The 15,239-nt window shown below is 49.8% G+C and overlaps 1 protein-coding gene across 1 annotated transcript in view; it reads right to left on the reverse strand.

Annotated features, from left to right (window-relative positions):
- Positions 1–14,450, reverse strand: part of UBE2QL1 (ubiquitin conjugating enzyme E2 QL1) — a 103,293-nt gene extending 88,843 nt beyond the window's left edge. Inside the window, exon 1 of the mRNA XM_085606107.1 lies at positions 13,137–14,450. Within this exon, the coding sequence (XP_085462233.1) occupies positions 13,137–13,883 (747 nt within the window). The 5' untranslated portion in view covers positions 13,884–14,450. The remainder of the gene's footprint in view (positions 1–13,136) is intronic.
- Positions 14,451–15,239: the final 789 nt, after the last annotated feature.

The raw sequence follows: 15,239 nt of genomic DNA on the forward strand, positions 1-15,239 counted from the left end.
AAAGCGACCCAAGGTATTCATACAACAAAAAACAAAATCCCTGGTTGCTTCCAAGGGCGTCAGATTTACTGGAAGCCCTTTCTGCTCCTAGGAGAGGCAGAAAACCCCATTAGGCACTAGGGATTTTTTTTTTTGCAGGTGGAAGTTACCCCTTGGCCAAGGGTTGCTTTCAAGGGGCTTACGTTTATGTATTTTCTGCCCCACCACGGGGACAGATCTGCCCGTTTTTTGTTGGCCTTTCTGCCCCCAGGCGGGAGGGTGAGCTGAAGACCCTACTAGGCACCAGGGATCTATTTCTTTTGTAAGGGTGCAAATTTCTTCCTCCCTTTTTCTGCCCCACCTGGGGAAAGATCGGCCTGGCAGAAAACCCCACCAGATCCCTTGGGCAAGATCACCCCCCATTTTTTTCAGCCCTATTTGAAGGCCCATCTGCCCATTAAGAAGTGACATAGCGTGTTATAATGTTAATTGTTTTATTTCTTCTGAATTGCAATTGTAACGTTTTATCTTTCCTTTTTATTCTAGTTCAAGGCTTTTACTCTTTAGACTGATGTTCCAGGTTGCAGTTTTGTTATTGGTGTTGCTGCAGTTTGTGTAGTTGCATGTGTTTGGTAAGAGACTTTTGTGCTATTTAACTCTGAGTTTTATTGTGTTTTTTGCAAATGGTGTAATAATAGTAGTATGTTTTTCTTCTGTTTTTTTAGGGTCAAAATCTTTTTGCATTTGTGCTCGATGTGTATTTTGTTGTCTTGTGAGTAATTGGTTTTGTTTTTTTCTTTCTAGTGGGATATCGTTGGTTTTTGCTGTGTCTGCAGAGTAGGTGCTGGTGAATGTAGCGGTCTCTTGCAAGTGAATCATATAGTTTTTGAGTATATAGATCTTTGTGATAAAGGCACACATTTCTTTACTTGCTTATATTGCACAGTGTTGGTTGTTGTTGACTTGTTTGTGCAGTCTCCTTTCTTAGTAAGGATAATGGCTAGCCGCAGGATTACTCATCAGCGGGTTGTTGGTATGCTTTTTGAGTCTTCCTCTGACCATGGTTCAGAGACTGACTCTGCATCTGAGGCAGAGGAGGGAGTGGAAGATTCAGGCAGTGAGTTTTCTGTCCACGATGAATCATCGGATGATGAAGCTACTCTCAGTGCGGATGAAGCTACTCTTAGTGCAGATGAAGTGCCTGTTTTAGAGGAGGACATTGATGTGCCGATAGTGCAGCAAAAGGCATCTGGGCTGCAGCCGGGGGCTGCAAGGCTTCCCGTTGGAAGTGATGACCTCTGGGTTACCCCAGGCATGGTGCAGCCAGCATTTCCAGACTTTACTGGAGTTCCAGGGTGCAGAGTGAATACTGTAAACTTTTTGCCGATACATTTTTTCCAGTTGTTTTATGTATTTTTGGCAGAGATTGTTGAGCAGACTAATTTGTATGCCGAACAGTTTTTGAGGGACAACACTGCCAGCCTTAGGTCCCACTCAAGAGCTACCCGGTGGACTCCCACAAATCTGGAAGAGATGAAGAAGTTCTTGGGTTTAACTTTTTTGATGGGCTTGAAAAGGAAGCCATCAATGTCTTCATATTGGTCTACTAGACCCTTGATGGCAATGGCTATATTTCCGGCAGTCATGAGCCGTGAAAGGTATTTGCTTCTGCTTCGGATGCTGCATTTTGTCGATAATGGTTTAGCGTTGCCACAAGATCACCCTGATTGTGACCGTTTTCTGGGATCTATGCTCCAGGGAAAGAAATAGGAGTGGATGAGTCTTTGGTCTTTCAGGGGCCGCTTGCTTTTTAGGCAATACATTTCTAGTAAGAGGGCACGCTATGGAATTAAGATGTATATGCTGTGAGACCGTATGCCTCTAATTTCAGGGTCTACACTGGTAAGGATTCCAGGATTAACCCCCCCCCCCCCCCCCGGTTGTCCGTCCACTTTTGGAGTGACTAAGAAAATTGTGTGGGAACTTGGTAGAGGACTTTTAACAAAGATCACAATTTATATGTAGATAGCCTCCACACTGGTGTGCAGTTGTTCAGGGAATTGGCCAAAGTGGACACTGTTGCTTGTGGCATAATCTGCTCTAACCGTAAAGGTTTACCAAAATAACTTATTTGTCAAAAGCTTGTGGGGGACAGTGCAGTGCTTTGAATAGTGAGGAACTTCTAGCTGAGAAGTTTTCAGGCAGGAGAGATGTCTACAGGCTGACTACCATCCATGATGAAAGCACTTCACCTGTGACTGTTTGGGGTCAGGTTGCTGAAGCGCGCAAATCTGTGTCCTTCTAACCCTGCGCTGTGTGTGCCTGCTTGTTTTAGAATGTACCACATGCAAAATAATTTTTGGGAGCATCCATTTGTGGTAAAGAGAACTGCCTGCTCTCTATTGTTTTATATTTTTTGTTCAGTTTCAAGGTTGGCATTTGTGCAATGTATTTCAGAGTTTGTGTTAGTAGATTTGTATCTATTTGCAATTTGTTTGTGTTTTCTTTTTTGTATAAAAAAAACCTAAATGTGATGGCGGTGTGTGTAGGCTGGCGCTTGGCTGGTGGTGTGCGTGGACGGGCGATTGGCTGGTGGTGTGTGTGGACTGGCACTCGGCTGGCAGTGTGCGTGGACTGGTGCTCAGCTAGCAGTGTGCATGGACTGGCGGTGTGCGTGGACTGGCGCTTGGCTGGCAGTGTGCGTGGACTGGTGCTCGGCTGGTAGTGTGCGTGGACTGGCGCTCGGCTGGCGGTGTGCGTGGACTGGCGGTGTGTGTGGACTGGCGCTTGGCTGGCGGTGTGTGTGGACTGGCGCTTGGCTGGCAGTGTGTGTGGACTGGCGCTCGGCTGGCAGTGTGTGTGGACTGGCGCTTGGCTGGCAGTGTGCGTGGACTGGCGCTTGGCTGGCAGTGTGTGTGGACTGGCGCTTGTGGACTGGCACTTGGCTGGCGGTGTGCGTGGACTGGCGCTTGGCTGGTGGTGTGCATGGACTGGTGCTTGTATGGCGTGTGCGTGGACTGGCGCTCGCCTGGCAGTGTGTGTGGACTGGCACCTAGCTGGCGGTGTGTGGGGACTGACGCTTGGCTGGTGGTGTGCGTGGACTGGCGCTCGGCTGGTGGTGTGCGTGGACTGGCGCTTGACTGGCAGTGTGTGTGGACTGGCGCTTGACTGGCGGTGTGTGAGTAGTGACTTGCTGCTGGTCGATACACACTGCTAGCCAAACGCCAGTCCACACAATCAATCAGCTGGTGTGGTTACTGTGTCAGGAATGTGGGCCTGTAAAAGTGATGGGCCCTTGAATGGCGCGGTTTGCTGGTGTGAGTGTGATGGGCCCGTGGCTGGCGGTGTGAATGGTTTTGTATGTGTCATACGTATTAAAGGTGTATGAATGGCCTGTAAAGAGGTTGGTGCCTTGTTGTGGCTTTACAGCTCACGAGCTGTGAGTCAATGGCTTGGTTTCTCGTCCTTTCAATTATTAACAGTGCATTTCATTTTTGTGAAGTCTCTTGTTAATACAATTGTATATACTGAACCTCACTCACCCTCGTGCCAAATCCAACCAGTATGTATGGTGCTTGAGGAATATATGGTTGTGCTGAAATATTTGTCTTTCCCATCTTTCTCAAGCAGGGTGTACCTTGTCCCTTTTTGTGAATGTTGTAATTTGTTGGTTTCGTGCCTGATGGTGTGAATGGTCTTGTGTGTATCACATACGAAAAGTGTGTTAATGGCCTGTAAAACGGTTGGGGCCTTGACATGGCTTTACAGCTCACGAGCTGCGAGTCACTTGTTCAGTTTTTTGCCCTTTCAATTATTGACAGTGCATTTTATTTTTGTGAAATCTCATGTTAATAAAATTTTATATAATGAACCATCACTCGCCCTCATGCCAAATCCAACCAGTATGTGTGTGTGCTTGAGGAATAGATGGCTGCGCAGTAATATTTGTCGTTTTTGTCTCTCTGCCAAGGTGTACATTCCATCCAAGAAAAACCTACCAACTGTAGATATTTTCGTAAACTAAACACCCATGGGAGTACATGGTGATGTATCTCTTGTGGATCCCAACAAGTTATCTTACCCACAATGTCCTGCAAACCTCAAAATGTGACTCACATTTTCCTTGCATTATTGTGCCAAAATGTTCATGCTTCAGAAAGAATCAACAAATTTCCTACCACCCAGCATTTCTCCAAGTATCCCAATAGAAATGGTACCTCACTTGTGTGGGTGGTCCAACTACCCGCGGCAGGGAAGGGCCCAAAACGAATTGTGGAGACATCAAAATTACCTATCACAAAACAACCTGGTTTTGCAAGGGAAGTCACCTGGGTTTTTGGCCCCGGGTTCGGCGGCCATCTTGGGAAACCTACAAAACCCACACATTTATGAAAACTTGACACCCGGGGGAGTCCAGCGTGGTATGGCTTGAGTGGGTTCCCCAACGTTTTCCTACCCAGAATTCCCTGCAAACCTCAAATTTAGCTGAAAATAATCACTTTTTCCTCAAATTTCTGTGTGGGAAAGTTCTGGAACCTACGTGGATCCACAAATTTCCTACCACCCAGCGTTCCCCCAGGGCTCCCGATAAAAATGGTACCTCACTTGCGTGGGTGGGTCAAGTACCCACGACAGGCAAGGGCCCAAAACGCAATTGTATTTATGTAGCACTTACTACATCTGAAGAGGCATTGAAGCGCTTTTCCGAGAGTTGCAGGCTACTCTGGAACCCAATGTGTATTAGTGGTGGATCGTGGAAATAACAATTTTTACTGGGAGTGGTGGACACATACACCTGTTAGTTGGATGAATAAGTTAAAGGATAGTTCGGAAAGGATTATTTGAGAGTCATCAGTAGCATGAGAGGTTTGGGACAAGTCGGAGAGTGAACGTAGCAGAAAGTTCAATAGAGGTTTTGGATGAGTTTTAGAAGAGATTTGGGGAGGGGTGTAAAGGCCTTTTTTTTCTCCACATAATGTGGAAAATATACGGATATATAGATACATACCCACACATAAAAGGTATACCTACTTAGAGATGTTATCATATTATGCAAAAGCAAAATAGTTTAAGGATTGTTTGGGCAAATGTTGGGGTCGGTCATCCAAAACCAGCACCGCCCTCGGAACATTAGAAGCCGTACAAACTACATAGCAAGTATATGTAATTTCATTTAAAGGACAGAGGTTGGGTATATTTGAGATATGTTAAATGAATATAGTATAACTAATACTAATTAAATTATTAAAATATTTATTGAATTACTGTATTAGACATACTCATGTATAGCAATATGTCAAAGAAAATATGGTTAAAGCAAAGATGAATTTGGGAATAGGTGTGTGTATATATACACACACACACACACACGTGTGGCATAACAATGTAATGAATGCATGCATATATAGGGGTTAGGGAATTGGGAGTACAGTAACATAGAAAAGAAGGGATTGAGTTCCCTCCAATTATAGGGTAAAAGGAGATGGTGTGTTTACATCCCCTGAACACAAAAGGAGTGAAAATAAAAAACAGAAAGGGAGAGTGAAGGAGATGGTTTATCCCCAAAGTAAAAAGGGACAGGAATATTTTTAAAAAATGAGTGATAAATATGCCTGCGAAAAGGTGTAAAGGTACTCCCAGTATAGTGACTCCCGATGCAGAGGACATACTGTAATGATTATTGATGTAATTACCTGTGAAGTAATGACTGACAACCTCCTAGGCATCTTTCACTCACGCCAATGCGCCACGGAGTCAATCATCCAAAGTGCCTCCCCTCTCACGGATGAATATTAGCAGTATTACTATTGGCGAGGGTTCTGGCGAGCCACTCAATGTAGGTACTACATCAAGTTCTACCATTGGGTCAGTCTGGCTTTATGCCCTACAGGCCCACTAGACACAGCCTTCAACGTCTGTTTGGATGTTTTGCCAGGGAGGTACAGATAAGAGAACCGGCTGTGCGTTTTGCATTGGATGCCGAAAAAGCATTCGTCTCAGTGGAATGGTTATACTCACAGGCAGTCTTGGAACGGATGGACTTTGGCCCCTCCTTCCGAGCCTGGGTGAAACTGCTGTACTCTAATAATCGGGTCTCTTCTCCCCTATCTCCCCACTCTATCCCACACAGACACTTTGATGACTGCGTCCTAGATTCCTGCCCCTTCCCACCCTCTTAACCCTCCTCCCCTTTCCGGCCCTGCCAATAATCCCTGCTGCACTGAATGCCACGGGCCTGACTGTCCCTTCCTGTTTTCCTTTTGCCACTCAATACTTCACCCTGACACTGCACCCGGTCTTCCAGTGGTTTCCTGCTTGTCTTATTATACCTTGTAGCATTGTGGTTTTACACTTGTTCTTTGGTGTGGAGGTTATCTGTGCTCATACTCTGTATAGTTCGTTTCCTGCAATATAAAAAGTCTCCAACTGAAAAATAGAAACTGCTGTACTGGCACCACACAGCCCCCGTTTGGGTAAATGGCACACTGTCAGAGGAATGTCCCTTTGGGAGGGGTCAAAGCAGGGTTACCCCCTGCCCCCACCCCTTCCTGTTTGGGCTAGCGATGGAGCTGGTGGCCAACTGGATGAAGAGAGATGCTCTGATTTGGGGTCTTCGCTGGGACTATAAATGGAAGGAAGTTGTCTCACTCTATGCGGATGACATTCTCGTATATCTGGCGGAGCCAGAGAACTCAATTGATTTACACTGTGTTTAGGTGCTAGTCCAGCCTCCGCATCGATTGGTCCAAATCTTGCAGGCTGGGAACCCAGGGAGCACTGTCAAAGCCCCATACCATGGGAAACAACGGGGTTCAGATACCTCGGCATCTACATCACAGGGAGCGTCACCTTTTTATGACCATAATCTGGGCAGGCTCCCAGAAGAATTCAAAAGGGATGTGGGCTACAGGCAACAACTGCCCTTGTCATTTATGGGCAGAGCAGGCCTTTATAAATTGAGTAACCTGCAAAAATTCCTGTATACGCTACAGAACTCCTTGTTTGAAATCCCCAAGGGTTTTTTTAAAGTTGGTGAAATCTAAAACCAGACATCTGCTCTGTGACGGGGCACGCCGCGCATAGCTCAGGAGACACTCACCAGGAAATCAGCAGAAGGGGGTATTGCACTGCCAAACCTCTGCGTCTCCAAGTGGGCAGCCCAGTTGGTTGTACTTAACAGATGGTGCTTCACAGACCAGACAAATCCCTTTCTACGGGCGGACAGCAGTGTCCTGGACCCACAGGGGTATATCAAATGGATATACGGGAAACCGAGACTGAAGGAGTTACCAATCCCCACCACCACGGTTGTGGATTCTTGGGAGGAATGCTACCAAAAGGACGGGTGGCAGGGAGTGTGTACCTTGAAGACACCGCCCTGGAAAGCAGCTGGGCTGGCCCCCCTATAGGGGGTGGAAGGTCATAAGAAATAGGATGTGCTCGGTTTCTCGAAACTGGGAGATGTTTGGCCAAATCAAGGAATGTTACCTTTTGAGGAACATTAGACTTAGAACAACTTGGCTGGGGGCTAGTACTGATGGTACCTACAGGTTAGACACCTTCTATAGACCCGGAGGTAGAGATAAATGACAAGAGCATGCTAGAGTATAGGGTACTGGGCGCCCCAATTCACTGCCATGCCATCTCCATTATCTACAGCACTCTTCTGGCTAGTAGCACCCCCTCGCTGAAGACACTATGGGAGAAAGACCTCCGCAAATTGGAGGATCAGGACTGGTGGGCTGCGTGCCGCTACCCAGGGGAGGTAGCGATCAGCGCAGGCTTTAGGCTCAAAATCCTGCACCGAGCGTATAATACCCGATATAGTTTATTCGCCATGGGCAAGGTAACAACAGATAGTTGCCTCAGGGGGTGCACACAGTGTCCTACACTCATACATACGACATGATATGGGAGTGTCCAAGGATCTGCCCATTCTGGGAAGCAATTAAAAGCAGGCTTTCCCAAGCCCTATATAACCCATTGGAATTAAATGACGGATGGTGATGATGCATATCTGGGGGGGGTGGGGGGGACCAGACGCTGGATAAATACACACTTCTTTTCTGCAAGGTGTGATGATAGGATACAGAAATGTGGTTGCACAATGGCCACAAACTTGAGGCTGTGGGAGGCCAACAAGGACTGGTGCACGAGAGTGGAGGAACAGATCTAGACAGCGTGTATATACCCCACAAATTCAATAAAGTATTTTGACACTGCAGTGGCTGGAGGATCAACTGTCAGAAGACAGGAGTGATGGGGGGTCTAAAGACGAAGCTGGGTCCTAACTCTTGTGACAAAATGAAGCATAATTATACATAAAAGAGATGTCTTGTTCTGGGAAGCAGCCACTGGAATCACAATGAACAGCCGGATAATTTGCAACTGCAGGGGGAGGCGTAGTTCTTAAACGGTTATGTACTTGTAAGATGCACCAAAACTTATTTTTTAAATCCCCAAAACAAAAAGAAAATAAACAGTATTCATTTCCTCCAGATCTTTACGTTTTCCTCTAACTACCGAAGAACCAGAGAACCATTCGAATGCTGAAGCAGGAGGCATCGCACCGAGAATCTGAAGATGAAGAACTGTTGCCCCACGTCGCCTTCCAAAAGCATCAGCACATACTGTTCTCTTTTTCTTATCGGTGACCCGGGCACCCATGCTACAAGTAATCAAGGCTGGCACATCAGGTATATGTATCTTAAGCTGTGTTCCTCGTGTATTGTGGGTGTAGCAGGCCCCACCAGTGTGCTGCACTCTGCCGTCAGTCTCTGCTGGGCTCAGATCTCCTCCTCCTCGGCACCACTCACCACTCCTACAACAGGGGGGGGGGCATGATGCTGGTGTCTGCTACTTTTCAGACACTTCTTCTGGAAGCCAGCGTCCTTTGCTAAAAGGGGTTTGGGATCACCCTGAGAACTCATTGAGAGTCAGAATACACAAGGTATTGCTTGCTCCTACACCGCCATCATCCCTGTGTTCACCAAAAACGTGCTTACAGGTGAATACCTCTATGCGGCAGCCTCACAATAGACATGTGGACAGACACATACATGACCATGGTTTCCGAGTACCTTTCATTCTATCGCTAATTCCCACCGCGGTCTCACACCCCATCCCTCACCTTGGTGCTCATTTCTCTCGCCAGTACAAGGCTACCTACCTCCAGGGCCGAGTACTCTGTCAGTTTCAGGCGCAGCCCACGGCTCCAGCTTATTCTAAAGCCCCTTGTGGGGTAAACACCCGGCGTAACAGAAACCTTAATTCAACACTGCAATTATCCGAACTGAGACGCAGTTTGTGTTCTGGAATACATACATTTTGTGAGCCTTCTGCGACGTGCTATAAATGGTTTCGTTCACTGTGTCTCCCCCTCCCCACAGATGGGTTTTAACATCTTGCAAAGGGACGGATTCGTCAATATCCACCTGTGTCCAGTTCCAAAGTGCTGCTCGAGGGAGGGCGCAGTGTCCTAGATGCAGGAACGGTGACGTCAGCCTGCGGGGTTACTCCTGTAAAATGCTCCTGTTTACTGTTCTGCTATATGGGCGGTAACACTATGTCTTGCTGGGGCACGGAATGCCTAGGACTGCACACAGGGCCCCTTGTAGTCCTGACTTTGAATGAAAATGGTGGAAGAGAGGAGGGTGGTGAGTCAGGAACATCCGCAGTGCCGCGCGGCGAGGAAGGAGGGAGCGCAGCCCAAAGAGGGCACAGGCGCTAGCAGGGCAGAGGCTGGTACGGTGCACAGCACTGCAAGGAAACATAGCAGAAGGGGGGGGGGGGGGTAAACTGAAAACACAACGTACAAAGCAATGATCCTGTGTGATTGTTCATTTCTGATATGTGCCATTTTCGATAATTATGCGTGCCACTTTTGACAGGGCGACTGGCCAGAGGCCAGACAGACTTCGCCTCGTGTGAACGTCTGCCAGCTTAATTAATATCTTGCTCAGGCGCTATGGAGTGCTATGCACAAGAGAACTATAGTCCAACGATAGATGTTATAAACGTGCTTATGCTTTCACTGTAATGTTTTAAGAATGCTGACAAAATAATTATGTTTTCGTGTGCACAATGGCACATTCATGTCTCAAGAAACCACGTTATATTGAGTTTTATCAAAAGAAATAGCACGTGTCCTTTAGCACTCCAAGGCCTGTAAACCACCTTTGAAAAATGGCTCTGGTAGTTGTGTACGCCGTGTAATAATACACTGATTGACTCTGGAAGCTTTTTTAGAGGTGCCTTTCCTTGTTTCTGCTTTGGTGACCAGCCTTGCGCCAGTGAGGAACCGTGCAGCCATGACCTGGGCCTTTGTTTTCAAGCAGCTCCCGGCCCCTGCTGTCTAGATTTGGGAGCGTGAAGGGCATTCTAATTGCCCGCACCCTCTTCAGTGTCCCTCCAGCCTCCGTGACTCAGATTCGGGACAGCTGTGCCCTCTCTTGGGCAGGGTCGGTCTTCCGCCTCCACCTGTTATCAGACGTCGCTCTGCGGTGCAGAGATTCTCACTCCTGCATCACACGGACAAGTCACAACAGCTCCCACATGCGGGAATAACAAGGCGCACCCCAAAGCTCACGCACAGATAAAGGGGACTCAGTCACCCTGAATCCCAGATTCTGCCAAGTGGCCCGACCAGAGCCAATGTGGCAAAGCCGTTCAGGTCTCACTGAGAATGTGTTTATTTGCCGAGTATTATTGTCTCTTGACACCCATGAGAAGCCAATCTAGGCGGGCTCGAACATGCCCTTCTACAGATCAGGTGGAAAGCAAAACACGAGGCTGCCGGAAGCTAGATTATTTTAATGTGTCCCCACACCTTCACGTGTGCCTGTCATGGAGGTTCTCGGGCCTAAAGTGTCCAGGTTTGGGTCCATGGGTTCGCTCTGCTATCCCCACCCCTCTCCGCTGGCTCTGTCCAGGGGGCCGTTGTCGTGAGCTATTAGCCCACTCTGCTGGAACCGAGAGGCAGAAGAAAAAGCAGTGCCCCCCCCCCCAAAAAAAAAAATCTGGTCAGGAGCCTAATGCGGCGTCATGTCGAGAGTGCTCGTGACGGGCCGCGTCTAGCAAACACCTTTTGAGGTGGCCTGCTTTAAGGCCTGCTGTATGGCCTGATTTAAGTCTCAGGCCCAAATTCTAAGGTGGCCATCACCAAGCTGCACGCGAGATGTACGAACACAGGGGCTGCTGGAAGCTTCTCACCTGCACTATCCACAAGCTGGGGATTGCTGCTGCCATTATCCTCTAACCACCCCCCCCCCCCCACACACACACAGTCACTGACCCCCGCTAATCATAGAGAGGTTCACTGGCGATGGTAGCAGTCAATCAGTTACCGCGTCGGTTGGACTGAACTCGGTTGCGAACGCTTTTGGGCATCTGAATACGTATGCCCTGTGGAAAAACCACTGAAGAGTCGTCTGCTGGTCTATTGATATATATTTGTATATTTGTGGGGTATTTATAGAGCGCGACGTTCGCTCCGGAGGGAGCATCTTGGCGCTAGGGAACCTAAGTGAGCCAGTGCAAGAGGATTAGATGGAAGCTTTGGAGTGATCGTCCGGGAGATTAAAGATCCAGGTCTTTAGCAGTTTTCGAAACGGTTTTTCCTGGGTTTGTTGTCTGAGGGATTTGGGTAGTTTGTTCCAGGCTTTGGTTGCAAGGAAGCTGAGGGTCTTCTCGCCCTTCGTTTTCAGATTGTATTTGGGGAGAAGAATGAGGTTGTCGTTGGTTGAGCGAAGGTGACGGCTGGGCAGGTAGTGGGGGAAGCGTTTGGTGAGGTATTTAGGGCCAGTTTTGTTGTAGGCACGGAAGGCTATAATCAGGATCTTGAAGAGAATCCTTTTGTGAAGGGGGAGCCAGTGAAGTGAGCGAAGTGCTGCAGAAATAGAGGATCTGCGGGGAAGGCCCAGGACAAGACGGGCGGCTGTGTGTAGTACGCTCTGCAGTTTTTGGATGGTTTTCTTTTTAGCTCCTGCGAGCAAGCCGTTGCAGTAGTCCAGTCGCGAGATAATGAGTGCTACTGTCACCGTCTTTCTGGCATCGATGGGAAGAAAGTCAAAAAACTTTCTCATGGATCTGATCATTCCAAAGCATTTGCCTGCGACGGTTCTGGCATGCTGATCGAAGGAGAGGTCGGAGTCAAAGGTAACGCCGAGGTTCCTGGCTGACGAAACTGTCTGGGGGGGGGCAACAGAATTGTCAGGCCACCAAAGTGATGGACAAAAGGAGATGTTAGTACCGATCGGAAGGATTTCCGTTTTGCTCGAATTGCATTTCAGGTGGTTATTGTCCATCCAACGAAATACTTCAGTCAGGCAGTGTTTTAGGTTGAGTTCAGCTTTGGTGGATAGTTTGTCTAATGGCACAATGAGCTGTGTGTCATCGGCATAGGAGGTAACAGGTATGCCGAAAGATTCTATTAGATTAAGGAGGGGAATGAGGTAAACGTTGAAAAGGAGAGGGCTCAGAATGGAGCCCTGCGGGACACCTGAGGAGACAGGTTTGTCTTTGGAGTGAAATGGGCCCAAAGAAACGGCTTGGGAACGGTCGGAGAGGAAAGAGGAGATCCAGGAAAGGGCAGAGTCAGAGATGCCGATGTCCCTGAGTCTGCTGATAAGGATAGTGTGGGAGACAGTGTCAAACGCCGCCGTTAGATCGAGAAGGATGAGGATGGAGTTTTTTCTCTGATCATGCAGGGTTTTTATAGTGTCAGACAGTTCAATGAGGGCGGTTTCTGTCGAGTGCTTGGGGCGGAATCCAGATACAACCAATGAAACCAACTGTCATAATACTCGAACTACTCCATAACAAGTTGCTATGACATGAATTCATTTGACAAGTCCACTTTTGGTAGCGCTGTATGCTACCCATTCCCTGTGGTACAACAGCGGGTCTCTATCCTGTTGGCAGTAGCACAACATGGATGCCACCGGCTCTGGTTCAACATGGACCCTTTGCCTGCTATTGGGGTACTAAAATCCCTGCATTCTCCAGCTTGCCCATTCAATAGGATGCCACAGAGAATGAGTAGTGGGTCCCCCATGCCAGTGTACATTTTACCCACGCACTAAACTATCCCTGTGCCAGGCACCAGCGGCAAAGTGCAACCTAGGGGCCGATGCCCCGATGCTGCTCGCCCTCCTTACCTGCCCTTTCACCAGGCTGGCAGCGAACTGCCTCATGACGGCCTCCACGGTGTAGGCGCTGGACCAGCCGCGGGGGGTGAGCAGCTCCATGCAGATGGCCCCCCCGTCCAGCACGTAGCCGTTCTCCAGGCGCGGGCTGAGCACCCGCATGAAGGGCGGCGAGAAGGGGAAGTTGTCCGGGAAGGTGAGGTTGAGCAGGATGTACTCGGTGCCCGTCTCCTTCATGTCCTGCCACAAGGTGGAGTCCTTGTCCAGCTGGTGCAGCTTGACGTTCCAGTCGAAGAGGCTGTCCTCCACCAGCTCCACCGTGATGAAGCGCTCGCTCAGCTTGCGGATGTCCTGCAGCTCCTTCATCAGCCGCCGGCTGCGCACCTGCGTGCAGTGCTGCCGGTTGGGGGGCAGCTGGCACGGGGCGGGGGTTTTGGAGGCGCCGCCGACGGGCGCCCGGCTCTCCTTGGCGGCGCCGGGGCCCGGCTTGTCGGCGGCGGCCGTGGCAGTGGCCGTGGCCGCCGGGCACTGGCGCTCCTTGTTACTCTGCTCCAGCTGCCGGTTCTTGACCTCTGCCGGGTTCACCTCGCTGCTGCTGCCGCTGCCCCCGGGGCAGGGCCGGTGCAGGTTGCTGCTGTTCTTCTGGTTGCCCTTGTTGCTGCCCTTCAGGGAGCCCTGGTGGCGGTGGTGGTGCTTCGGGTCCTCCGTGTCCCGGTCGTGCAGGCGGATGAGCCCGATCTTGCGGAGAAGGGTGGCCATTTTTTTTTTTTAGCTGATGCTTGATCTGCGGCGGCACACTTGCACAAGATCACACGAGGCGCGGGGAGGTCAGTTCAGGGGTGCTGCTCGCTCGGCTTCTAAAGGTTCTGCTGCATCGATGCGGCGCCTACCATGGCTTAGCAGAGGCGGTGATCAGTCCCCAGCCAGAGCAGCCAAAACCATCTCGGGCTAAAGGTGAGAACGACGAACAACCTCATCCGTCAGCAACAAACAATCCTTAGCACTGCCCTTCAACACCCGCCCTCACTGGAACGCGGCGGGTCATTTGCGTTGGCCCATTCTAGCCCCTTGGACCTGTTCCCCACAGGATGGGGCTGCTGCTGGAAATCCCATTCACCGATCCAATGATAACAAGATGTGGAGTACAGGCTCCTTCCTCTGTGTGATGGTTCTTTTTAGGAGGACGCCCGCATCTCCAGCCCCATGCACCCCTCGGCGCAGCGTCTTGTCCGTTGGTCGGGAGCTGGCGCTCAGGAAGGCCAGGGGCTGCTGTTCTCCGCCAGCGGTGCTGCTGCAGCTCCCGGCTCTCCGCAGACCTCGCTCTGCAGGGCTGGATTTCAGCGAGTCCCACATAGCGGGCGGAGCTAGGGGCAGGCCCCGCTCCTGGGAGGCGGGAGATCGGAAGGAGTGACAGCGCTTCTGGCCTACCTGCAGCCTCACTCGCGGCAGGCAGAAAATGAAACGTCATTTCATTAATGCGGCGGAGACGCCCACTGCCGGCGACGTCAGCCGAGCCCACTTAAAGCCCACGCCTGCAATACCTGCACTGCATCCCCAAGCAGGCAGGCCTTGCGGCCATCTGCGACGAGTGGGGGGAGGCAGGACCAGGCAACAGCTGCCCCCCGCTTGTCGATGGAGCAGAGAAGAAGCCTTCAACAGACCGTCCGTTCACACCTCCTGCACACCATGTGTGCAGCATCCATGTACCTACGGCGGAGGTGGCAGCCAGGCACAGACACGAATGTACCTCTCGCACTCCATGTCAACATCTTATTGACCCGATGTGAGGTGGCCAGTGTGGATAGCTGTGAACGATGAGTGGGTTTGAAGGACCTGGGTTCAGTTTACAAACGTGCATCCACCTTTATAGTTTGACGGCTGCAGGGGCGGCGGGGTGTAATTCTCACATTTTATTTTACCCGTCTTTAATATGTATCCACGATCACGCTATGGGAAAGGGGGAGGGAGCGTGGTGATCTTTGAATCATGCAACATGCATTGTAGGGCTACTCATGAACCCAGACGCGCGCCCCCGGACTTATGAACTACGTGGACATAATTGTAGGGCACATTATATTAGCCTGCAAATTTACCCTTTGAACTCGGCTGTTACCC

The sequence above is a fragment of the Triturus cristatus genome, chromosome 5_1 (assembly GCF_964204655.1).
Source record: "Triturus cristatus chromosome 5_1, aTriCri1.1, whole genome shotgun sequence".
In the NCBI taxonomy this organism is placed as follows: Eukaryota; Metazoa; Chordata; class Amphibia; order Caudata; family Salamandridae; genus Triturus; species Triturus cristatus.